Consider the following 26,804-nt stretch of genomic DNA (forward strand, 5'->3'; position numbering starts at 1 on the left):
TTGCTTGATTTTAATCCGTGCGATTAGTTAACCAGGCTAAACCTGAGTTCTCACAAGAAACACCGACCATAATAATACTTTATTAGACATTTGAGAACTTTCGAGAAAGAGGGGCGTTTGCTACATAAGTATATAAGCAAATCAAATTGCGTTTCAGTCAGTTTCAATTTCAATTCCGAAGTAATAAATAGTTCGCGCTGTTATAAATTGGGTATATGTGAGTGTTAATTATTTTATATTGTTATAAATAAGAAACATTCTTATAAATTCCTCAACGACCGTGATCAAGCTGTTTAGAACGGCACATATGATGCTACCTGAACGTATCCAATTTAAATTGCATAGCTGTAATTGCTTAAACTATAACAATAATCGTACATGTAAAATAGTCAAACAAGTAGAAGAGACAATTTATTTAGCTTTAAAAATTGATAGTTACTTGAAATACAACCGTCATATAGATTATATTTTCTCAAAACTAAAAAGAATTGTACGTAGTCTTTATTTCCTAAGCAAAAACTGCAGACATGACGTAGTTAATTGTAACTGTGTATAAAGCTCTTTTTGAATCCATTTTAAGATAAGGAGTTCAAAATTGGGGATGCGTAGAAAATGTTTATTTAGGTAAAATAAATAGGTTACAATATAAAATGTTAAAAATGATATTTCCAAATATGATCAACAAAGAATTGTTTGAAAATAATAATTCATTATGAAAATGAACAGTATAGCTTAATAATATAATAAGCTTAATTTTATAGTTCCTTAAACTTACAATAAGCATGGTGAAAGAACCATTAAGTATATTGTACCAAAATTATATAATCAAATCACATTTAACTAGAACAGACTTGACAAAATAATTGAAAATTATGTTAAGAAACCAAATTAGTTATAAGGTAAATTTTGATATGTTTTATGTAAGCCCAATAACTTAACAACAATAATTAAGTACTGATTGCACCAAACCTATCGAGAGTCACATTACTATTGTAAATTTTTATTATGATCAGTAAGTATGCAAAAAAAAAATGATCGGCACCTACTGTTAAGTCTTCCGATTTAGTAGGACCGCATTGCGTTTGCATTTTGTGGAAAAATAAATAAAATCAATTAAACTATTATACATTTATTGATTATTATGTATATTTATGTGACAGTACCCTTTTAAATGTTTTGTATTTTTATATTTTTGAGCTTTTAAATCGAACGTTTTGGATTTGTTGATGAAATTTTTTTTGTTGCATTTCAAAAAATTATTGAAATCAATCAATTGCATTATTTTCTCTGACCGCAGAAGTGGATCCGGACGGACGGACCAGACGGACCGACAAAACGCAAACAATGACACATTTTTTTAATTCTTAAAAAATGCGCTCAAAAAATATATCTATGTCAACTCAAACATTTAGTGGTTTCTGCCATTTTTAATTCCCTTTTTTTATATTTTAGATGGAAACGGACCCGACAAACGTACCCTTTTCATGAATTTTTTTTGTCTTAAGGCATTTCGACCAAGAGACCAACAATAAACTAATATTTTTTGTTTGTTATGAACAGTATAGGTATATCGATGTATAAGCGTACGACATTTTTCTTTCAATCAATCAGTTCAGCCGTTTAGCCGTAAATGAGAGTAGGTACAGACGGACCCCAATGCAAACTATTGCATATCAGTTTATTATATGAAAAACGCCATTTTGGAATTTTTCCAGATTGTGGAGATGCCTTTGGAAAGCGATATACGATATTAAGGCAGTATAGGGGAACCACGACTTGTCATGTCGCTATATAAATTAAGTCAGTTCAATTTGTACAATTTTATTTTGCACGTATATGTTTGAACACGAAAACCATCGTATCGCTTTCGATATTTTTTTCTGAAACGTTTTACCAAAACAAAAGAAAATAAATTGAACAGAAAAGGTTACTTCTGATCTGATAAGCGTACAAGCACCAATATTGAAAATATGAACCTATCTTATAAATGGGTTGTCGTTGATGTTGACGGCTGTTTTAAATTTGTCAAGCAAATGGGATTTAGGTTTCGTACGTCACAATAGCGGTAGCATCTACAAAATAGCGGCACGCGATCTACTTCCAAATTGAGTAAGGTAAATAAATGTGGTCAAAATTCGAGCGACAAATAAGTTATTGTTCAATTCCACTAAATATGCTGTATACAGCTCTAGTCTAGTAGTCGTCCAATTTCTTTAAAAGTATTTGTTTAATTAAAAATTCTCTATTTGTTTGGCTAATAAAACGTTCAACTTCTCGGTGAAATAAGCACTCTGTTAAATTAATAATTCTGAAAAGCAGCGATTTTGTATTGATTTTCACTTCATAGTCTGTACATACATATGACAAGAAATTGTTCCAGGTGTAATCACTACCTCTTTTACGTCGGTTAGTTACAGCGGAGGTAGAGCAAGATTAACCAGATAGAACATATGTATGGCTGAACATCTAAAAATCCCCACACGAATGTCGGTAATATCCTACGGTCCAATTATACGAGATGGCCCAACCTTATTCGTACCGTACCTTGTGGATCTTTTATATACAGATGACCGGATCCTTGAATAATTTCGTTATAAATATTTAAACAGAATTTACCATTTTTAAGATACTCAAATTGGTGTCGTATTGTTTTGTTTTTGACCTATTGTCACACAATTGATTGTCCCAGAATATGTAAACTGCATAATCATTAATGTATATGCTTCCTAAACTCGATGCAGGGAAAGGTTGCGCGTGGTTTATACAGAAAGTTTCAATATCAACAAAACAACCGGAAGCGAATAATATAATTGGAGTGTTGCCAAACCATTTAAATACATATTTTAAAGGAATTTATGTACTTTGGGTGTACTAAAATAAATTTGCATGCATTTCAGGAAGATGGGAACGTTCTGTTTGTATATTTGTAGGAAAAAGTAACGTTATTTAAGAATCATTTTTTCGCTAGCATAAAAATTCTACGTTTATCGTAGTTTGGCAACTAGGAGTACTTGTAGCTAGTCAGAGACGGATACGATTACTCAGATTGATTGGTTTACAATTACTGTGGGGCCAATTCATTGTAAACTTCCGATAACATCTCATTTTCTTACAAAACATTCCGAAGCTGGAACGATGCCCAATTTTTCGTGTACTTTACGTGAAAAATACTGCTAGTTTAGTCGGAAATATATTTGTGTTCTGAAATTCCAGATTTATGTGAAAAAAATTCAATGCGTAGACTACTAACGAAAGTAAAATTGTTTTAAAATTGATCAGACATTCATAATATACGTAATAAAGTATCTAAATAAATAGAACAGGCCACATTAAAACTGGTATTATATAGATCAGACATTTGAAAAATGCTCTTTGGCCACTCGCGTGAGTGCGACGGCTGTACCATTCGTTTGAATGTTTGTAATTGTACCTACTAAATAAGACGTTCTACTTTAGCTCAAGTCATTTGTAGATTACATACGCGTAAACGGAGAATTATGATTACAGTTCAAATTCAACCAAAATGATCCTATATGTACAAAAGTCACGAATCTGGTGGTTTGGAAAAGTTTTACGTGACATGCCATAATATGCGAACTGATGAATTACTTTATGTTTCCAAACTGGAGTTATGGGCGACAGACGACGATCCGTGTAATTCTTTAAAAATCCAAACTAAGCTATATTTACAATAGCACACAGGACGGTCCCCACTTCTCTAAGTAGTTAAAAAATCATTAAATAGCCAATTAAAATATCCAAAATAAAAGAAATTGGACAAATCTAAAGCCCGCGCTCACCCCTACAGTTAAACTAACTTTAAATGAAAATCTAACCTTTATCTGTAATTCAAACCCCAAGCTTCCCTTTTGATTAACTCGTTGTACCTAACTCAAAGTTTATCGTAAATTGTTCTTAAACTACTCGACATAAATGACACTGTCTTGAGTAAACTTACGTTATTGAATTGACCGAATACTGCCCATCAAGTGGCTTCCGTTTAAATTATTGTGGAATAATAAATCCAACATTTTAAGAAAGCTTACTTTTACAATACAAGCATGGGAGATTAAAAATTCTAATCATTTAAATCTTCAAGAGTAGAGGACATTTTCCCAGCTCTCTAACAGCAACCGAACTGCAGTCCTCAATTTTGTACACACTCTTTGGATGCAGCGCTGCTCTGGAGTATGTACTTCTAGCAGAGAAGTAAAAGTGATAGTTCTACAAAAGCCTGGACTCTAAGTCATACGACCGTGATACGTTTAGGACGACAAGCCTTACTTAACGTAACAAAAAGGTTCATCGAAAGACATATTAAAGCGTGCCCTGACTTGAATATTTTACTCTAAACCAACCAAACGCGCAGCGCGCACTCATGAACGACTTTCTTTATCTTTCAGCTTCGTGTCCCTTGCACACTTGTCGACGATGTGGGCACCGTCGGCGTGGTGTCCCTAGTCGCCGATATGGACCATCAAAATATCATGTCGGCGTTGTGGGCATTCGTAGAAGTGTCCTAGATCCGTCATTCTAACCTTTATTTTTTTAAGTTGGTATTAGCAAAATTTCACATGAAAGTGAAATAGCAGCATGTAAAGTGCATCTGTCCGTTCAAAATGCCCGGAAAGCTATTTCACTTTCGACTTTTTTGAAATAACTTTCAGCATGCAAAATGAACTTGGCTCATAATACCAGTCTTTCACTGCTCGATCGAGTTTTATTTATGGACCTCGTCCGCAATCCAGTTCACACAACATTTATATTGGCTCACTTGACATTTTAGTATTTTATTACTACCACAACATTTCTAACTTCTTTGAGGTTAGAACTGCACGCTAGCGATTACGTTTATTAGAAAGTTTTTTGAAACAAACTGCATCCTTGATTCCACTATTTTCGTACGTTACCTGCACTTCTACACGTTATAAAAACTGACAGGCGTCTCTCTCTTATTTTAACTTCACTTTTTATGTTGCCGAGTAGAGAAATTATAAGGGACCCAACGCAAATCTCGCGCCCAGCGTCCCTTCTTAATCAATCCGCGACTTCGATTCTGATCTACTGTACGTTGCCGGCTCTGCAAAAGGAACCAAGATGGTTCACGGCTCTCCGTAAAAGCCCACGCATTCTAAACAAGTCTACTTAAGGCTGGTTTATAAAACCCGCAGTCGTTGTTGCTATCGTTGTCGTTGTAACGCTGTAAACGGCAATTTCGCAAGTGGGTTTATAAACAACGGATAACGTCGGATCCGCATCGTATTGTGGTGTTGTTATAGGTTATGTTACTGTTCTGTGTATGTTATACATATTCCTTGTTTTGAACATGGAATGTGAACTTGCTGCTTTACTACTTTATTACTTTTAAAGAGAATTAAAATTACAAACAAAAAGAAGAGAAGGCAAAGGCGGTGGAAAGTGAGGTACATAAATCGAGATAGACAGACAAAAGGATTCTACATTAGCACCTTCCTCCCAATCAAGATACGTGATCCTAGTCAATTTTTAGCGCATTTTTGCAAATTTATTTGTAAAAAGTAGCTTTTAATCTCACTTTGGCTGGCTGGTTGGCTGGCAGCAAATGTGGGCGCGTAGAAGAACTCTTGTAGAAAGGCAACGGGTGTACGTATATCTACAGGGCCGTGAAATTTGTCAACCTTAGGGACATGGCTACATGATGTGGGGTTGGCGACATCTGGGCGTCATCCTCGAGCGTAGTATACTAACGTGAAGGTTTTTCAGTTTTTTCCTATCTTCTACTACAGTTTTGGTCCGATTCTTTTGAAATTGGTGTCGTCGGAAAGATGTTGTAAACGCGCACAACTCCTGCGTGGCGGAATTTTGTTTTTTGTCATAGGGGCGAAATTAACGACCTTTTGCGAGGCGCGCGCGCGCGTCTTCGAGAAGTAGTCAACTTCGGGCGCCTTTTACCTTCCGTTGCGAACTCACGCGGTTTAACGTTTCGTAAATCTCGAATCGCTGTCTCTCTTTCTCGTGTCGCCAATAGAAGTGAATTGCGAGTGAACGGGACGTCGGAAGTGGGTACCGTAAAAGGAAATGTGGTAGCCCCCGACACGATCTTCCTGATGGTGGAGTCAAATCTTCAAACCCGAATTGCGGGTAAACGGGACGTCGGAAGGGCGTACCGTCAAAGGGAATGTGGTAGCCCCCGACACGATCTTCCTGATGGTGGAGTCAAATCTTCAAACGCGAATTGCGGATGAACGGAACGTCGGAAGTGGGTACCGTCAAAGGGAATGTGGTAGCCCCCGACACGATCTTACTGATGGTGGAGTCAAATCTTTAAAAGCGAATTGCGGGTGCACGCGGAAAGTGGGAAGCGGTTAGTGAATGTAGTAGCCTTCGACAAGATCTGTTATTGATGGTTGAGTCGAAAGTGGCTAATAGAATACGGATCTGCCACACAAAAATGCGCTGAAGTCCCTTCGATCTCAAACGAGGACTTTGATAATTTTTTAAGTATACACGAATGTATGTATCAACATTTACACTACTTTTGAACCGATTACGCCGTATCGTACAAGTAAGAAAAATGAACAAACCAATATCAGTGGAAGAAAGACTAGTGGTCACCTTACAGTAAGTATCATTATGTATTTGCTATCAATCAATTTTGATTAATTTGTTTTTGAACTTTCAGCTATTTAAGTCAAGGGTCATCAATGCAGACTGTAGCTTGGAAGTTTAAAATGGGAAAAAGTACAGTGCATTGTATAATAAAGGAAATGTGCCAAGCAATATTTGATGTTCTTCATAATGATTATTTACAACCACCTAGAAACGAAGAAGAATGGTTGTCAATCGCTACTAGTTTTGAAAATACTTGGAATTTTCCACATTGCCTAGGTAAAATCAAAAAGTTTATTGTTTTCCAAATTTTAAAATTGTTGTTTCAGGTGCTTTGGACGGCAAACATATTAACATGAGAGCACCTAATAATTCTGGCTCATTATATTTTAATTATAAAAAGAATTTTAGTTTGGTGTTGCTTGCCCTTTGCGATAGTCAATACCTGTTTAAAATTGTGGAAATTGGAGCATTTGGATCTAGTAGTGATGGTGGGGTTTTTCAAGAATCAGAATTCTGTGAGAAATTACAAACCGATCAATTAAGAATACCAAGAGATGCTCCAATACAAGGTTATAGTAATCAACAAGGTTTTCCATATTTCCTTGTAGCAGACGCTGAATGTCCTTTAGGACAACATATTATGAGACCATATCCAGGTCATTTATTGACAGAAGAAAAGGAAAATTTTAATAAACGCTTATCCAGGGCCAGAAGAGTTGTGGAAAATGGTTTTGGGATTCTCGCTGCTAGATGGCGGATTTTGCTACAAACAATAAATGCTGACCCTAATTTGGTTGAAGCTATTACGAAAGCCTGCGTATGTCTACATAATTTTTTAAGAGTTAGTTCTCCAGCCTATTGTCCTCCAGATTATGTTGATAGAGTAGGTGATGATAATGGTGCCTGGAGAAGAGAATTGTCCCAACCATTATCATCAATCGGAACTTCAACACACAGAAATTCTACCCACAGGGCTCTGCAATTACGAGATCAACTGGCATTTTATTTAAATGGAGAAGGTGTTATGCATTAGTTTGTACCTCGGTTTGTACCTACATCAGATTTAAAGATATGTAAATTTGTATTTTCAATATAAGTGCATTTTATTCACTATCGCTAACTAAATCGCTAATATAGTTCACAATAAGTTTTTTAAGGTTATTTTTACGTTGCCGATGCATTTTACGCATTTCGGATGCGACGTATTCGCAAAAAGCGCTATCCGAGTCGTTGGATGATTTCTTCGCAAAGAACTGCCCTATTGATTTTATAGAATCATCTATTTGCGAAACTTCATCTGAAGTTCGATTTGTATTTCGATTACGACTTCCTACAGTTGGTGTTGGACCGACAACTCTGGATCCTGATGTGCTCGGAGTATACAATTCATTGTTTTCAGTCTCATCTCCTGACATTAATTTGGGCTTTCGCTGCGAGACCGTGAAATAGTGCTCCGACTGCGATAATCCACGTCTTGGCTTACATTTTGGCTTTGGCTCTCTTCATGTCCATTTTGACTAACAGAAAGATTGCTGTATTGCCTAGAATACTATCATAACATCAATGCAATAAAAAATATGTTTACTGATGTACTTTCTTTGCTGGACAAAATCGTCTAAAAACTCTAAATATGGATACAGACTCCATGTTTCAACTTCCGATCCTGCTCCTGAAGGTACATTTTTCATCTTTCTCCTTTCTTTGACAAACTTATCTCTCAAAGCTCTCCACTTCTTGATAGCTTCGTCATCGGCTAAATGAAAAAAAGTTAATCTAAAATAAAAGTTTACGGATAAAGAGTAAACTTACTTTTAAAGTTCATTTCGACAGCAATTTTATGCCAAACCTTATTTTTTATATCGGTTCTTTTATAACTACCCGATCGTTTGTCATATAACACTTTATTTTCTCGCACGAGATTTATAAATTTTACATCAATTTCCATGTTCATAGTAAATTTAACAACACTTCCGCGTTTCACGATGTAAACACAAATACGAGGTTAGAATTCATTCATGTGGTCAAACCATAGAATACAGGCTGTTGTCAAACAATCGAAGTAGTTCAAAAAGAATAACAACAAGCGCATGCGCCAGTTTGTCGGAACGTCGACTTTTAATTTACATGAATTCTCCGCCAAGTTGCGACGATTATCCGGTTCTTATAAACGCGGCTGCGTATAGCCTATATGAAAACTTAAGCGAACTACGACTGCAGCTTTTATAAACCAGCCTTTATAGCCGTTAAACCGACTCACGCCTAGTAATCGTATAAAGCGATACATATGATATTTTACCCATATATAGAATTCGAATTGAATCTACCTAGAGGGCTCTCGTCATCTGGGTTTCACATTTAAATCATATTTGGATCTGTTTAGGCAAAACAGGGGAGAAGCTACAGTGCAAACAGCAGCTGTGGAGACGCTTGTACAGATTATAATCAGGAGGGGAGCTATGAAAACGGCTCAAAGATGAAAGATAAACTGTGAGGAGGGACAAGAACACGTCATGATAATAACTCCTAACAGAATTTAAAAAAAAACGTGCTCTCGTCTCGTCCTTTATCCAATAATACTCCAGACAGAGGTTTAACGTCTGTATTCAGATTCTATTGGAGGGAAACTTTATAACAAAAGAAACTCGTAAGTACACAGCTAGGCAGCAATATAAGAGTTTGAGGAGCAAGAGATGAACTGTGGATTGATGCTGAGATAGAATCGGAACCTCAGCCGTATCTAATAGCTTCGGAGTAAATAAGATGAATTTACGATTACTTTATTAACAAATGACTGTATTAGTTTGTAGTATTATCAGTAAATATTATATTCACTTTCTGACACCCATGTCAATCAAATAAGTTCTTCATACATACTTTGCAGTTCTGTTAGGTAATGCTTTGTGAGCATGCATACCCTCAAATGGCTGCACTTCTTATGTCCACGTCCCGTATATTTTTATAGTATATTCGGTGTAGTGATTAGGAAGTCCCCTCGCAAAATGAACGCACAATGAATAAAAATTGACATTTTCTGTAATAGCGCTTTAAGCTAGGGGGAAACACCTTTTTGGTGTAAATCCCTTTGAATTAATTTGAATTAACGTGAATTAATTTGAATTAACGTAAATTAATTTGAATTAACGTGAATTAATTCGAATTAACGTGAATTAATTTGAATTAAGGTGAATTAATTTGAATTAACGTGAATTAATTTGAATTAACGTGATTTAATTTGAATTAATTTGAATTAACGTGAATTAATTTGAATTAACGTGATTTAATTTGAATTTTTGGTGTACCAAAAATGGTACTTGTTTCCCCTTAGGCTAATTTAAGCAACTAGTCCGAGTCCCATGGCTTTAACATTTCTTCGTCATTGTTCAACTCTCTTAACCACATTTTCGTTTGCAGCACTTAAATTAATATGAAAAATGCTTTGATTTTTGCGCCCTCCCCTCTGTTCGGCTGGTTACAACTGTAACAGCCCAGAATACACACTCCAAACCTCGCTCCAAACCTACATAACAAATTTAACGATCGATTAAAAAAAATTACATTACCATTGGGTAATATCCCGAGAACTCCTCCCTGGGCATCTGGATTAGGTAGTGTATCCTGTATAATCGAGTGAATTCAGGTTAATTCCACTTTATTTCGTTTATTTTCTCATTAGTTAGCTGTTTATTATAGCTTTACTTATTTTATTGGCGTTTTGCCACCTATTTTCGAGGCGGAAAACTCGATCCTGTTTGTACTGCTTTTAATAAACGAAATTTTACTATCGAACGATATATCAAGTTTCTGCATAAAAAATGTAAACAAATAAAGAATGCATTGCAATCCCAGATTCAAATTGATCAGTTACGTATTGCCGGTGATTTGTAAATAGTAAACCTTTGTCCAAATTTAGATGAATTTGTATATAGTAAGTAGGTAGGAGGTATATGCTAACAATGGCGTGGAGAAAAATTAGATGAGAAAGTATATCGCAACAAAATTTCAGAAATAAATCCAAAACATTTCAGTAATGTAATCGTGGTCGGTAATCGTAACTTGAAAATAAAAGTATCATTATAATTAATTGCTACGTCACGCAATCAATTTTGCATAGAAGACCGTGATGGGAACAGTTACTGTTTCGTATACTTCCGTAATAGCAGCGTAATAATGAAAAGAAATTACACATTTCTTGACAAATGAACAGCTTGTTTTTAACCACGTCGTACTTGAAACAATATTGACATTATAAATGACTATTTTTAATCGTTAACATAGCAGAACAATTAACAAAATTACTGGATGTAGATTGACATAATGCAAAGTGGAATTTCGTAATTTTATTATACCGACTTCAAGCACGGTTTTATGTTATGCTAAAACGAATAAAGATTAGAAAGAGATAATAAGGTCAATATTTGTATACATTTACATATAATGGTAACCATATAAGAGTATGGTTGTGAACGTACCTACAACTTTTACGAAATGAGCGTTTCGAGAAATTATTAAAGAAAAACGTTCCCTATCAAGGTCATAGAGCAAAATAATTCATTATTTACTAAATAAATGTCCTTTCAAGAGGAAGTGTTTGAAGTTAGAAAAGGAAAGTGCGTAACGCAAGCGGCCTGTACATATGAGGATAATTTATTTTTATTTAGTTTTCTCTAAAGTAAATTTGGTTCACTCAATTGCGAAACTTTCCGTTAGGTAACTTTCAATTTCGCATTACTATCGTAGTAATATAGTTTACGTTATCAGCACTAATAATTTATTTACTCGATAAAACTAGGAATATAAAAAAGAAATTTAGAATAATTTTCGCCAAAATTGTATCATAAACAATACACGAAAAACCAACAATAAAAACTTCAGTTTTTCCATATTTTAACCGATTCAATATTTGATTTTCTTATCGCGGTTGTGATTGCCAGTTATCAATGACGGTCACACGCAGTTAATTAAAATAGAACAACTTTGATAAAAATAAATGGTTTCATTTTTTAAAATTGTATCGGAGTTCACTTTTCTTATAACTTTTAGATTTATTCGAAAATATATAGCAATAAATAATTGCAATATTTATTACATTTCTAATTATCAAATTTTGATGGGACACAAAGTTCAAGATGGTCGTTATCATAAATTGTGATAGAAGCCAATCGCGTTACCGATAATAGGCAAAACAATAATGTTGCTACTGCAGTTTTATTTAATGAAATCCTACAATTTCGAATTTGATGTTTCTACTGCTTCAGAATTACATCAAAGAAACGTAAACCAAACAATAGCGTTTAGAAAAATTGCTCGTTCATTCAATATTATGTCAGTGTTGTGGCAATAAATGCTATCATTGTAATATCAAGGTTTGTAACCACTACCTATTTATGTCGTGCTACATGTAAAGCCACGAACACACAAAGCGCTAATTGGATAGTGATTAACAAAAGAGATCTGTCCGGCGATTCATAATCGTAGTGGAATAAATTGAGGTAGTTTGGACGTTCATGCTTCTGAAAAATTGCATACTGACGTTACGAAGTGCTCAATTTTTCAAACTGTTATCCATCTAAAAATAACGTACAGAAGGTAATACATACAGCTGAAGAAATCGTCTTGCCTTACTGTATGAATTCCTTTAATCCCACAATGTTGTACGAATATTATTGGATAGGCAATTAAGTACCCACTTTCTGCTTTAACGTATAGGTAAACGCAGTTTAAACAAAATAGCTCCAAGAATGTTATCACTTAGTTTTGTACCAAACAAAAATAGCAAGGAGCAGAGTTCTGGTACATTTGCACCAAAGCAATGTATTATTCCGTTTTCTCAATGAAATCGGAACAAAATAAATTGATTCTCATTTCAAAATCGTCATGAAACAGTTCGTCCTAATCATGCGAGGCTATCTATCGGACAAATTTCCTGGAAAATGAAAAATAGGTCCGATAGGTAGGATTTTCGCACGATTAGTGCGTTGTGTGCCGGTGCACCACCTGTTGAAATTAACAGTTTCCAACTTTTGTTTTTTCTTGAGTGCCATATTTATATGCGCATTAAAAAATGCTACAATATAGTATTTTTTACGGGCTATATAAAGAAATCGTCGAGATAATTTCTCCGAAACGAAACGTTTTGAAAATCCCTCAACGCTGTCTTGTAGAGCTTAAAAAGTGGCAATGAAAGAGTGTTTTTTTTCTATTCGGATAACATCAGAAAAAATAAAATCCAAATCGGCAAATTTCGGTTTTTCTGCCGCAACTTTTCCTTAATTCGACCATCGTCGTATCTTCTATGGTTTTAGAGATCCCCATGATGACATCCTTATCTTGGACCACAGTATAGTCACTATATACAGACTGTTCTGACAAGCTAGTATACAGTGAGTTTTTTTTTAAATGCGAACATAGGAGTTTGCATGCAATGTAATTTCCCTAAGTTCGATTTTTAAAAAAAAACATCAATCTATGAGATGTGCGCGGTTCACATCCCAAATCGCGCAATTTGTGTGACTATGAACAGCAACTCTAATAGTCTTTATGATGAAGAGCACTCGGTAAGATTTTTTTAAAGAAGCCATGTGAGGCCATAACAACTTTAGGATACATTTTTCTTAAACTTACGATAACTTGACCTCACAGGCCACGCACTGACACCACAACTCATTGTGAACCAACCTTCAATTATTTGTAGGTCATGTGCACCTGGTATTCTACTAATTTGATCTATTCAATACATAAATGAGGAAAATAAGAAAATAAATACCGAAAACAATTACAATAAATGTTCGAAGTGTCCTCCTTGACATTCTAAGCAATAACCTAACCGATTTCGTAATTAACTTGGACGGCGGTATTTTTAAAAATGTGACAGTTGTCAATTGTATCTACTTACTACTCATTTGAACTACTCAATAGATTGATTTGTTTTTTTTTAAATCGAACATAGGGAAATTACATTGCATGCAAACTCCTATGTTCGCATTTTAAAAAAATTCACTGTATATGGAAAAGTAATGCACAAATATGTTTATAATTCTGTACGTATGCCCGTTTAGGGGAAACCATGTTCAGCTTTATACCACGTCCGGATTTATCGGAAATTCATCGACATTATAGTATATGGGTTTTTTTAAGTTTTAATTTTCATTTAATGTGTTTTGGAATAAATTTTTGTCATTGTCCATATTCGAACCCATTGTGCGCACCGGATAATCTTTATGTCAAATTTACTTTTTCGAATCCAAGATTTATTTCAGGTGTTGATCAAAATTTTGTGTAACAAATTATTTGGAATTTGTCTTGGAATTGAGTCTTATAATTTTTTTTTTAATTTTAAGTTGATGTGGGATTTTCCTTTGTACCAGATGTCGAAAGTGTACGAGAAATAAAATTCTAAGTTTCAATTTTGATTTGTTTTGAGCTAATTGGACAGTGCTAGACAGAGAAAAAAATCTAAATAAAGTCGCAAACGCCATTCGGCAGCATTAAAGAAGAAGAAGTAGTTTGACCGCATATCATTGAACACAGTATTATTATTTGGCGCCCAACGCGGGGCGCAACATATTTATTTGGCGCCCAACATGGGGCCACCGTGTTATTTATTTGGTAAACAACGTGGAGCCATAGCATTATTTATTTGGGGCCCAACGTGGGGCCACAGCAATATATACGAAATTACTTGCTCCAATAGACAAACGCAATAAGTAAATTTAAAGAATTTTTGTGGATCACGCTCATTTCGGACAAAATGTATCAAAACAATTATTTATTCGGTAATTTGGTAATAAGAACTTTTAGTGGGGGTTACCTCTATACCCAAGAATTGTATTTAATGCATGTGACCATGTATATTTGGATTTAGAAATGTCAAAATAGTTATTTATACACCGAAAACGGTCAAATGAATTAGCTCGATTTCAAAACAGTGAATTTGATTTGATCTTCTGCAAGCGCAACGTATTTATATCAGTAGAAACCAGGCTGGGCTGGGCAGTACATGATTTTTATTTCAGAATGGAGTATGCAAAGTTGCCTATTGTTAAATCGACTGTTCAAACAAAAATTGTGATATTCTGACGGAAACAGTCACTCATTGTGAACACACAAGAAGTACTACTTTTCCTATCTATCCAGACGAAACTTGTAAACCGTGTAATTATTATAGAAATAGTGCTGGGAGACTTGATGTATTGTGGGCTGCCTATCATCAACACTTAATTTTCGCGCTCTCGAGATTTTAAGTCGTTTTTCCAAGATAACTTATCTATAAATGAAGTTGGAACAATTTCCAAAATTGTCATAAGTTTGTAATGTTAATATCTAGACAATAACGGCAGGAAAATTTGTTTCCTTTTTTCTATTTCAACATACGGGACACTAACAGCCCTCAATGTTTCCGCTAAAAAAAAAAGATTAACAGGTGTACTCTCCAATGTCTAGCCTATTTAATACAGCGCGATCTTTTTGAGTTAAGCTACAAAACACTCATTTTTACTAATGTATAAACCATAGTCTGCTTACGATGTTCTCGATGATACATCCACATTTTCTGCATTCATCCATTGCCTACCACTTGTACGGTTCACAAACGAAACTAAATAAGGATTAATTTATTATGTACAACAAAACTAAGACCTCTATTCTTGATCCGCTCCAGAAAAATCGGTGAGTGTGCGACTCTCTCGCTCACCAAATTTCGTATTCTTGAAACTAAATTAAAACCGCCTGTTTGGATTTGTCAAAGTGTGATTCAATGTGCTTGCGTTTGCCATTTACTGCAATCAATGTAAATGTAAATTTAAAAGTGTCGCGCTTCAGAAGATCAAAAACTCCAGCTACTATCCGCATTAAAACAAAATAAAAACCTAGTGACAAGGAAAACATCCACTAATTTTACGAATAAACGTATACAGGAGAAGTGGAAGGCAGGTATGGTTACTTTGAATAGCACTGAAGATTGGAAAAATTGGCGTAAAGTGTCAAGAATATACGAAATTATGCAAAACCGCTCGACGTGACGTCATACTAACTCACTCACACGGACGTCACACGTTCAATAATAGGACCCTTGTGGGACATCTTTACAAATGTTCACTAGAAAAAATTATCAAAGTCCTCGTTTGAGATCGAAGGGACTTCAGCGCATTTTTGTGTGGCAGATCAGTATTCTATTAGCCACATTCGACTCAACCATCAATAACAGATCTTGTCGAAGGCTACTACATTCACTAACCGCTTCCCACTTTCCGCGTGCACCCGCAATTCGCTTTTAAAGATTTGACTCCACCATCAGTAGGATCGTGTCGGGAGCTACCACATTCCCTTTGACGGTACCCACTTCCGACGTTCCGTTCATCCGCAATTCGCGTTTGAAGATTTGACTCCACCATCAGGAAGATCGTGTCGGGGGCTACCACATTCCCTTTGACGGTACCCCTTTTCGACGTCCCGTTTACCCGCAATTCGTGTTTGAAGATTTGACTCCGCCATCAGGAAGATCGTGTCGGGGGCTACCACATTCTCTTTTACGGTACCCACTTCCGACGTCCCGTTCACTCGCAATTCACTTCTATTGGCGACACGAGAAAGAGAGACAGCGATTCGAGATTTACGAAACGTTAAACCGCGTGAGTTCGCAACGGAAGGTAAAAGGCGCCCGAAGTTGACTACTTCTCGAAGACGCGCGCGCGCGCCTCGCAAAAGGTCGTTAATTTCGCCCCTATGACAAAAAACAAAATTCCGCCACGCAGGAGTTGTGCGCGTTTACAACATCTTTCCGACGACACCAATTTCAAAAGAATCGGACCAAAACTGTAGTAGAAGATAGGAAAAAACTGAAAAACCTTCAGGTTAGTATACTACGCTCGAGGATGACGCCCAGATGTCGCCAACCCCACATCATGTAGCCATGTCCCTAAGGTTGACAAATTTCACGGCCCTGTAGATACACGTACACCCGTTGCCTTTCTACAAGAGTTCTTCTACGCGCCCACATTTGCTGCCAGCCAGCCAGCCAAAGTGAGATTAAAAGCTACTTTTTACAAATAAATTTGCAAAAATGCGCTAAAAACCGCAGTTTGTATGATATTTTAAAAACTATAGTCTATAACTGACATCAAAAATGTATATGCACTATTTTATTAAACACACCTTAGGTACCTATACAGGGTGTTTTTTTGGGAGCTTTAGTTAAACGTTTCTGGGAAAGTAAAATACGTAGGTTTTTGAAAATTTGTACTTAGGAGTTACTCTGAAGGCCGAATCTATGTAAAATATTTTCAAAATCTCCGCACTTCCGGAAACACCGGAAGTAGATAGTAATTCCGTTATTTTAAATGGTAACCCCTATTTTTTATTGCATTTTTGGATTCTACGTGAAATTTCAGTTCTTTTGATACCCATATGTCGATATCTGCCATTTATGGTTTTTAAGTTATTTTGACTTTAAGAAAAAAATGGCGGATGCAGATGGTACCTTGATAATTGATTACTTGAAAAAGGTTATAGTCATGGCAACCCATTTTTATCAGTGCATAGAGAATGAATAGGGCTTTCTTTTAGTGTACTTAAAAAAAGTTAAGTTGCGTACAACCGCACGTATGGAGATCCAAATTTAAGAAACTTCAAAGTCCAAAAACTCAGTTTTTTTTAATGGAATGAAATGGAATCTTGATTAATATCATTGATTCTAGTCTAAATAATTCATTAATAAATATGTCATTTATTAAGGATACAGGACGGCAAAATTTTTGAGAAATCTAGACAGAGTCGTTCAACTGAATTTCTTAAACAATGTATAAGTCTGAAAATTCAGAGAGGTATTGCGATACCTGTTCTAGCAACAATTCCATACAAAAAATGTTTCAACGAAGGTTTTTATATTTTACATTGAATTTATTTTGTTAATCTTGCATTTGCAATTCAATTCGTTTTCTTAAATATTCTCTTGTAGAGCTTTGTATCACTTGTGCTTCAACGGTTTGTAGTGCATTTGGGGGTAGGTACAACATTTCCAAAATTCATACAATTTCGTTCCAGTGTTCGAATGAATGTACGGAAAGCACGCGCCGCGATTCTGCCCATTTCACCATAAATAACAATTAAATTCCAAAATAGGTGAAACCACTGCGAGTCATTTTTCGAATTTTGAAAAACTTATGTTAACCTATAACAGTGGGTGATGGATTAGTGTCACTAGATTTGTTTAAAATTCAATTGTTATAGAATCATGGCCGACTACTAAAAAGAAAATCCGAAAAAAATAGTGTCAAATCAATAAAATGGGAATAAGTCAGAAACTGTTAAAGATAGCTATAGGAACATGTATTGTCAAAATATGCCCATTTCGATTCTCTATCTCATGGAATAGTAAGAACATGGTCATTGCATTTAAAAAAACCGAGTTTTTAGTCTTTGAAGTTTCATAAATTTGGATATCCATAGGGGCGGTCGTACGCAACTTAACTTTTTTTTAAGGGCACTAAAAGAAAGCCCTATTCATTCTCTATCCACTGATAAAAATAGGTTGCCATGACTACAACCGTTTTCAAGTAATCAATTATCAAGGTACCATCTGCATCCGCCATTTTTTTTCTTAAAGTCAAAATAACTTAAAAATCATAAATGGTAGATCGACATATGGCTATTAAAAGAAGTGAAATTTCACGTAGAATCCAAAAATGCAATAAAAAATAGGGGTTGCTATTTAAAATAACGACTGTACTATCTACTTCCGGTGTTTCCGGAAGTGCGGCAATTTTGAAAATATTTTACATCGATTCGGCCTTCAGAGTAACTCCTAAGTACAAATTTTCAAAAACCTACCTATTTTACTTTCCCAGAAACTTTTAACTAAAGCTCCCAAAAAAACACCCTGTATATTTTTTCTAAATCTCATAACAAAGCTACAGGTCGTGCAAGAAATATTTCTAAATCGTTTTGGAAGACATCTAATTACCTTGTATTTTTTATGAAAAAAGAGCACATTAAACTCGCCTTATAAGCAATTCTCTCCATTTAATTTGAAAGTGTTGTTTAATCTATGTATGTTACAACTATAATTCCTTTCTACAATTTACTGTTACCGTACTACGCAAAATTGCAATTTAACTGTGACAAATGTCATCAATCGTAAATTTTTCAAGGTCATCCAAAACTTGACTCAACTATATAGGCACCTAATCAATATACATAATATTCTTTTGCCTTAAATACATTCTACTGACAACTATTGGAATAAAAGACAACCTACAAAAAAGGCATTAATACGTTTGTGTGATTATTGGCTTTTCATTAAATCAGTTTTTTTCCAGTAAAGGAACAAAAATCGTTTGATTCGTAATGAATTTAATGATAAAATCTCAATTTTCAAATATTAGCGACGACTACGTATATCTTAGGCATGAAATATGGAAAATCCGTATTCTCTGTATACCGGAACCATATACTTTCCAAACACGGTTTCTGTTAGTAAATATAATAAAAAATAGTAAAAATCTTAATTCGTGAAAGGTACTTTCTAACAAAAACAAAAAAAAGACACCATAAAAGTGCAGTTTTGTTCGAACCTTGAAGTTCATATTTTACCTCTAGTGGTTTCTGTTTGGTTGGTGGTACGCCACTGTGTGCGTGCAGATGAGATTCACATACCTATAAATTAATATAACGTGTGTGCGTGTCTACATTGTAATTAATCAAAAGAATTTATTATTAATTTTTTGATCCACGCTTTCGGTGAAATACTGCCTCCGATAATCCTTTCGACGTGCAACATCTATAAACACGATTATTTTTAATCAATACAAGTTTACTATTATTAGAAATACTCCGGAAACCCATTAAAACATAACTTTCCTTATCTCGTAGCAATAAAGCCTTTAAATATTAATGCGACTTTCGTTTCATAACTGTAATTACCATATTCTATTATGTAAATGTAATGTTTTCGGTAACTTCCCATTGTCAATAGGGGACTACTACGAACATAACAGAACTAAAGAAATTTTAGCTCTTCTGTTGATCGATTACATAATCTACAAGAAAATCGACGGCACGAATTTAATTAGTCTTTTGCAACTACGGCAAATATAGAGTGAGACGACAATAACTCTACGGATTGTTTTTATTTAAAAATTGGGTTCGCATTCTTTGTTTTGCGATTTGCTCGCTTTATTGAACGTTATCTTCTTGGGATCAAGCTAATAATTAATTTAATTGTATTGGTCCATAAATCGGTGCCCTAATTTAAGTACCTAGCAATCAAAACTTTCATTCGTTCTTTAAAGTCAACCTTTGAGACTTACAACCAGGAATTCCTTTAATTATTGAACAGTAAAATAATCACTGTTAATTATTTATTTCGTAAGGAGATTTACACACTGCATTCTTAATGGCATAGTTTTATTACCCGTAACGATGAGATGCAAGTGGATGTTTACAAGTTCGTATTCAATTCATAAAATTTCAACGAAACCCTATTTGAGGGTTATTTTAGAATTTTTATTCTGGACTTGTTCAATTGAGAACTTTTTTTCTGATTAAAATGATAATCTACACATTAGCCATGGTAAACTTTGTTTTATTAAAGCACATCATTATGCAATTTTCAAAAGAGGGCCTTGGAAACAAAAATGGTTGTGAATTATTTATAACCTATGAGCAAACATCTCATAAAATGTGAAAAACCAGGACGCATATAACAAGTTAAAAAGTAATCGTAAACGATTTACATAAAGCGCATTTCCACTTGCATTCATTTCCCATTTGTAAGATGCAACTTCTGTTAAAATCGTAAAAATCCGGCCACAAATATGAAAGATAGCGTTGCACATGGGCAATCCATTGTTGACGTGCTACTTCAATTTCAGTTTATGAGAAGAATTTCATTTCAATGCTTTTCTAAATAAGAAAGTTGCAACTGCGCATGCGCAAACCTAAATTTTAAAACTAATGTTAGATTTTCCTTTGTTCCAAGCACCTAAGTATCAAATTTCACTTAAATGGTTCCATAGATAAAAAAGTTGGCACTGCGCATGCGCAAAGCCAAATTGTTAGTTGAAAATGTAATTAACGATTTAAATCAATATTATGATACTTCCAATAATGCTTTTTTCGCACCCCCATGGAGTGCGCCATTTCGTGATACAAATTTTGAATTTTTTTTTGCAAAATAGGTAAGGGCTTAACCTAAAACCTACTCAAAGAAGTGCAACCAATCATTGTAGCTCTTATGGTTGCTGATGAGACATAAATTACAGAACAAACGCAAATTTCACCATTTTGAGGGTGGCTTCCAAAGAAAACACGTTGGACCTTCGATTTATTTGGAAAAAGTGCTTGTTTTGTTACCCCCTTCTACCCAATTTTTTTTTACATACTATCCTAACTGCAACACCCTGTATGGTTGAAACATCTTAACAAATCAGAAAGTTATGGGGTCCTTCTTTTACCGCTTCATGTGTTAAAATTCTGAAATGCCGCTGTTGAGTTTCCATGACCGTGTAAAGAAAAGAAATGCATAGTGTTGATAGTTAAAAAATTTATCTGGATTTCCTCGTGTAATTCCCACAGGGTGTTTGAAACTACCTCGTAATAATCTCTCTGAACCTGGTGCACCTAATGTCGTCTTGTTCTTCTTAAAATAATTAATTTAAAAATTAAATACTCCGTTTCTTGCGATACACGTCCATACTAGAAATCAACAAAAAACACAGACTTCGTTATTTAACCGAATCGTCTGAATCAAATTCTGGGGGCTGCCGTAACGCACGTCAAGAAAATTGATGTGTGCACCGAGCATTAAATTTATTTGATGAAATGAAATTGTTTTGTTTTGTAACAATACTTCACTTACGCTATATTTGAGATACACTCTGTATTTGATTTTCGTCCTTAATTGCATGCCAATTGAGAGAAATACGTGTTTGATCCTTAACATCTTAAGTTCAATTCTACACTACAATGGGCCACCGAGGGCCTGTTGCCCGATAAGTGTTACACCACTGGGCACTGAGCAGTTAACAGGTACATAAAGCCAATAGAATAATTGGTTCCCCAGACGCTAAGACACCAACAGAGCGGCAGCCATCGTTTATCCTTTTCTGACAGAAATTGATCTATGAATAAAACGTTTCCAAATTTCGCGAACACGGAACAAAACAAAATAATTGGGAGGTAGAGAGTAAATACTGTCGAGATCACAATTTGTTACACTGCCGTTTAGGATTTTTTTAGGACATAGCTCTCAGTATATTTTAGCCCGTTTATTTGGGAAAAAATATTTTGATCCCCAATACCACCCAATTTTTTTTGAGTACTTATACAGGATGTTCCAGGAGGAACAAACCATATTTTGGGAAATTAAAGTAGAGGCTATTTGAAGACAAAAACGCTAATAATCTATATTTTTATTCGCAACCGTTTCGACGATATAGCCAACAATGGTCAGTTTTAATAAGACTGCTATAAATCAATTGTCTCGAGTCAATTATTATAGTCAGCTTGGAGTAACAATTGAGTTGCTTTGAATTAGTGTAACTGCATCAAATGCTCAAAAACTCCATGCACTTTGCCAACCATTTCTATTTAACATGTGACAATTGATTTATAGTCGACGTATTAAAACTAGGTAGTTAATAAAATGACAATTTTTGACTATATCTTAGAAACGAGAATAAAAATATTAGCGTTTTTGTCCACAACTTTTCTATTTAAAGTATACTGAACGCTCTATTACAGAATTTTTTGGTATGATTCATTTGTAGTTATAAAAATTAAAACTTGAGTTTATGACAAGTGATACAAACCCATACAGGTAATTTCCATGATTTAAATAAACTTTCCAGTAAACATAACCTCTTCAAATTGCATTAAAAAATTATAAGAGGCAAAGAGAAAAACAGTTCACTTAATTGTGCTACCCTTGTCTGTAGAGTTTTCATAATATGTAATTGAAATTCAATTTTCCCAGTTTTATAAGTTTTCATTTCACGAGAAAACCGATAGAAGTGGGCGTTTATGACATTATCCGAATAGAAGAGGAATTTAAATTTGTTTTTTCCACTGTACTACACACTATGATTTTCATTCAAATGCAGTAAACCGTGATATGCTCGAAATTGAAATAACAACATGCCCAAACATTTTGTTTACTTTTGTCTGTTTTAATTAGTAACACTCATAATCTCCCACCGATTTTCAACATTTTATTAAATAAAATCGTTTCCACCGAAGACCACCCTTACGCCACTTGTTTGTGAACCAAATTCTAATTATTTCAAAATGTGACGATTTCTTCCCCGCTCATGTACTATGAGTCAATAACTCGTTTGGAATTGGTTCACAAACTAGAGACGTAAAGGTCATCTTTGCTGGCAAAAGACTATGTAAAATTTATAGGTTATAATTTTATAAATAATTGAATGATTAGGTATTTTCGAGGGTATTTTTAATCAAAACGTAAACGTTACATTCCTCTTAACAAAGTGTTCGAATAACCTTATAGTCCAGACCTCCGATGTATGTATGGTGTATACTACTAATTTAATTTTCCTATAAAAAATACCTTATGACGCAACTAAGACTAAACTTCCCGAATTTAACCAACTGAGATTCACACAATGATGCGCGAAAATCGAGCACCCTGTATAGCAACTGTACTGCCAAACGTAATGTAGATAATTCACGATATCAAAATTTTAAACGTTCTTTTCATTTCAACTGCCTACTGCAGATAATAATTTATTATCAGATTAAAAGATTCTGCACTTTTAATTTTGACTATCACATTGTAATATTACTCGGATTAAGTAATTAGATTAAATGTCACTACAAACTTGAACCGGTACACTCTCACGACCCCTATTATTATCAAAATTTCTCGTTTATTGGTGATACATCAGTCGCGAGTGACAAAGTAAATAAAAATGTGCCAAAATTAGCTTTAAATCATATTTCAATAACACTATTTACTGCAACTCCGGGAGTCTTCAGGTAGACGGCCTTTCGTCCGTCCAGAATGTTTGTTTAGACACGTCGCATGGAATCATCGCCATAACTTGGCTGGTTGACTGCGGAGCACGTTGATAGACCTGTAGGCACATATGCGTTTTACAATGTCGATTTCGGTGGCGATAATGTGCCGTTTCGTAGGCTAATTTAAAAATACTAATTTTTACGAAAGGTCGTTGAAATTGCAGAAAAATTTGCATTAAAAAAAAGTGTTTTTCATTTGCCGCCGACAAGTTCAGCAACCCTCGTCTTTTTGTTTTGTGACCGTTAGGGGTAGTAGTAATCTTTTCCGTCATCCTAAAGTCACGTTGTTGAGAGAGAAATGAAAATGAACTTTTAAATATGGACCTACGTGCATGTTGTGTTAGAGGAGCTTTTCCAAGTTGGGACACTGGACAATATTTCGTTTCGAGGTAGTTCGTCCACCTGTTTAGGTACTATGAATATGTGGCTTTATAGTCATAATGAATCACTTAACTATCTTTTACGAAATCGATCCTTCTTCAATCTTCCTACTGACAATGAGGCGTGTAATATATCACTTATGCCATACATTGTAATGAACTATTTAAGAAGCAGAACCGGCTGAAATCGCAAGAGAGTATTCTAATATTCGGTTTCTTTGGATTTTTCCAAATACTGGAGTTGTATTCAAACTTTCACACACAGACGCAAAGTTTGATTTTTCGCTCAAAAGTAAAAACGTGGATGAATTAGAGAGTAAATTATAACAATTGGAACTATTAATACCCAAAGACTCCTACAGATTTGGTTTTGTTCGCTCTGACTCACATGCATACTCGCATGCATATTTTTTCATCTTCACTGCATCGTCATTGCTAACGTCAGACGATCTTGCACCCCAGATGCAGCTTCGAATCAAACATTAAACTTTAGACCCTTTTAGCATTGGAAAGGCATATGTTTTGTATGGGTATGAATTTACCGGTTTGCCGAGTAGTAAAAAAGACAGTGGTGTCGCGTCTAATGTTGATTGTACCGTACTCGACTGCAATCGGTAGATTCAGGAAAAGTCGCCGATACTGTCGATACGGTACTTACTACAGTGCGCAGGGGTTTTGTTAATTCGAATTTAAAATTGTCGCACATCGCCCGCGATAGTATTACAAGCATGTTACGACTTAATGCCGCTTACTATTCAGAAAGTTTACGTTTGCGAAACGAGCGAGCTTGCGAGCGAGTGGAGCAAGATTATTCCGTGTGAATAATGGTTATTTATGGCTTTATGTTTATAGGTTATACGGTTATCATTTCTAATGTCTCCGATGGTTGCAAGGATTGCGAAATCTGTGAATTTTTCTACAGATTTGTAGGATTTGTGCAATTGACAATAATTACAGTTTAAGATTTGATGTACAGGATGCGTCAACGATTGTGCGGAGTAACTTAATGCCTTGAAGATAAGATTTTTTGGATAGTGTTTTTGTATTTTGATATGTTTGAATATTGCCCACATTAAACCATCAGAGATAGGATATAGGACATTATTACCGAAAGTTAAAAAGTTTTTTGAGGAGCTAAAAAATGACAAAAATATACAGGGTGTTTCATTTAAAAAAGCAAGATTTTTTAATATGAAGTTTCGTAACTTTGGCCCTACATAGAAACCTTCCTGTAGATTTATTTTTAATTATTTCATAGTCGATGTATTTATTTGACTTTTACTTTACGCAGAATAAAAGATATTGAGCCTGGAATCAAAATTCCGTATAACTTCCGTTGCACGTCATCATATTCTATGACGTAATTACTATGCAATAATGCCAAATCTAGTTTTGAGCGATTTAGGTTATGTCCTTGTCAACAAGACAGTGCATTCTTTGTGTGAACAATCCACACCTTAAATAAAATAAAAATAATTTTTATTATTCATTTCGTTAATTGGAACCACAATATACATACAATATACTTTAATAACTTATGAACTGTACAAATGTACCATCTCTTTTACAGAGAAAGTACTAAATATAAAATTTTACAGGTTATGTGATGTGATGGATGATATTCAAATTAATCGGAATCATCGGAACTGCTTTCGTGTTCAAAGTTTATAATAATAGTAGCAACGTTTTCAAGATCTAATTGCTTTTCTCTTTCGTACCACTCGTGTATTACAGTTTCCGTATCCTTAACTGAATTGCGCCACGTTTCGGAAGTTATCGATTGTAGTGATTCTTGTCACATGTTTATGCAATTTTCAATGCTTCGTCCATCTCTACCAATGTGTCGATTGTAATAATTTTTCGCTATGCCCCAAATATGTTCGATAGGATTAAAAACACGATGATAGGGTGGTAATCGTAAAACGAAGTAACCGTATTGCTCGGCTGTGGTCAATGCCTTATGCGGTACATTTTAGCTGATTTATTCCTAAAAGTATCAACAAGATTTATATAACATCAAATAATTTGCGAACGTACTTACTGTGCAACCTTTTCAACAGTTCGGCTGTAAAATCATTTTCGGAGAACTGCACATTATGATCACCTAACCACACTTTAATGTTGTTTGTTTTCCCGTTATCGAACACAATTACTAACGGGTTATCTAAATTCTTCAGTAATTTCTCTTCAAACCAATGCACAGCGAAAGACGTAGAAAATAATCAAAATCAAATCAAACGAAAAGTAAACCAAAAGCAACCTGTCAAATTTACAAATTTAAACGCGACAACATAGCGAAATGCTACCAATTGTTGCGGCTAAAATAAACTACATGCTTAATGTGTTGCCTAATAAACGAAAGTAAGTTTACGTTGGTACGTCGTTTTCTTCAGGGAATGACGTGCAACGGAAGATATACTGAATAGACCGTAGTTACAGATTATCGCTCATTATCAATAATCAATAAACATCAATAACCCAGGATAGACTTCAATTATCGATAATTGAGCCCTAATATAAATCCGGAGGTCGGGTGTTCGAACCTGGGTTGGGGTAAATTTTTCATCTGTGGCAGAGATGCAAATTAGCTTAGTTAGACTCATTTCGAGCATTCTGCCGGCTACTCCGAATTCGGTTTTCCTGCAGTTTTCCTAATTCGTAAGGTAAATAGCGGATTGTAGTATAGAACAACTTAAGACCTTCTGCAGAGGGACCTCTAAAAAGCATTATGCGAGTCACTCTGTAATTGGGCGCAAGTCTGTTGAGGGCCCAGAACAAGAGAGGGATAATAAATAAATTAAA

General features: G+C 35.0%; 2 protein-coding genes across 3 annotated transcripts; one reads left to right on the forward strand and one right to left on the reverse strand.

Moving 5' to 3' along the window:
- Positions 1-6,481: 6,481 nt before the first annotated feature.
- LOC116182949 (protein ALP1-like) lies at positions 6,482-7,683 on the forward strand. 2 transcript variants are annotated; one of them, XM_031503516.1, is made up of 4 exons: positions 6,482-6,600; positions 6,662-6,867; positions 6,918-7,408; positions 7,461-7,683. In XM_031503516.1, the coding sequence occupies exons 1-4, from the start codon at positions 6,491-6,493 to the stop codon at positions 7,476-7,478; spliced, it is 825 nt and encodes a 274-aa protein (XP_031359376.1). In that variant the 5' UTR covers positions 6,482-6,490; the 3' UTR covers positions 7,479-7,683. The 2 variants fall into 2 exon arrangements, with proteins under 2 accessions (XP_031359376.1, XP_031359375.1); XM_031503515.1 differs by having other exon boundaries at positions 6,918-7,652.
- On the reverse strand, positions 7,642-9,577 carry LOC116182950 (transcription factor Adf-1-like). The gene is made up of 3 exons (XM_031503517.1): positions 8,401-9,577; positions 8,185-8,344; positions 7,642-8,132 (listed from the first exon to the last, which is right to left on the reverse strand). The coding sequence occupies exons 1-3, from the start codon at positions 8,540-8,542 to the stop codon at positions 8,006-8,008; spliced, it is 429 nt and encodes a 142-aa protein (XP_031359377.1). The 5' UTR covers positions 8,543-9,577; the 3' UTR covers positions 7,642-8,005.
- Positions 9,578-26,804: the final 17,227 nt, after the last annotated feature.

The sequence above is a fragment of the Photinus pyralis genome, unplaced genomic scaffold, assembly GCF_008802855.1.
Source record: "Photinus pyralis isolate 1611_PpyrPB1 unplaced genomic scaffold, Ppyr1.3 Ppyr1.4_unclustered_Scaffold8227, whole genome shotgun sequence".
NCBI lineage: Eukaryota > Metazoa > Arthropoda > Insecta > Coleoptera > Lampyridae > Photinus > Photinus pyralis.

Excerpts from the sequence above, each read along its gene's own strand:
- LOC116182949 (XM_031503515.1), top strand. The coding sequence starts at position 6,491 with ATGTATGTATCAACATTTACACTACTTTTGAACCGATTACGCCGTATC. Across the intron at positions 6,601-6,661 it reads AGACTAGTGGTCACCTTACA|CTATTTAAGTCAAGGGTCAT; the intron begins GTAAGTATCATT and ends TTGAACTTTCAG. Across the intron at positions 6,868-6,917 it reads GAATTTTCCACATTGCCTAG|GTGCTTTGGACGGCAAACAT; the intron begins GTAAAATCAAAA and ends TTGTTGTTTCAG.
- LOC116182950 (XM_031503517.1), bottom strand. The coding sequence starts at position 8,542 with ATGAACATGGAAATTGATGTAAAATTTATAAATCTCGTGCGAGAAAAT. Across the intron at positions 8,345-8,400 it reads TGTCGAAATGAACTTTAAAA|CCGATGACGAAGCTATCAAG; the intron begins GTAAGTTTACTC and ends TTTTTCATTTAG. Across the intron at positions 8,133-8,184 it reads GATTTTGTCCAGCAAAGAAA|GCAATACAGCAATCTTTCTG; the intron begins GTACATCAGTAA and ends ATAGTATTCTAG.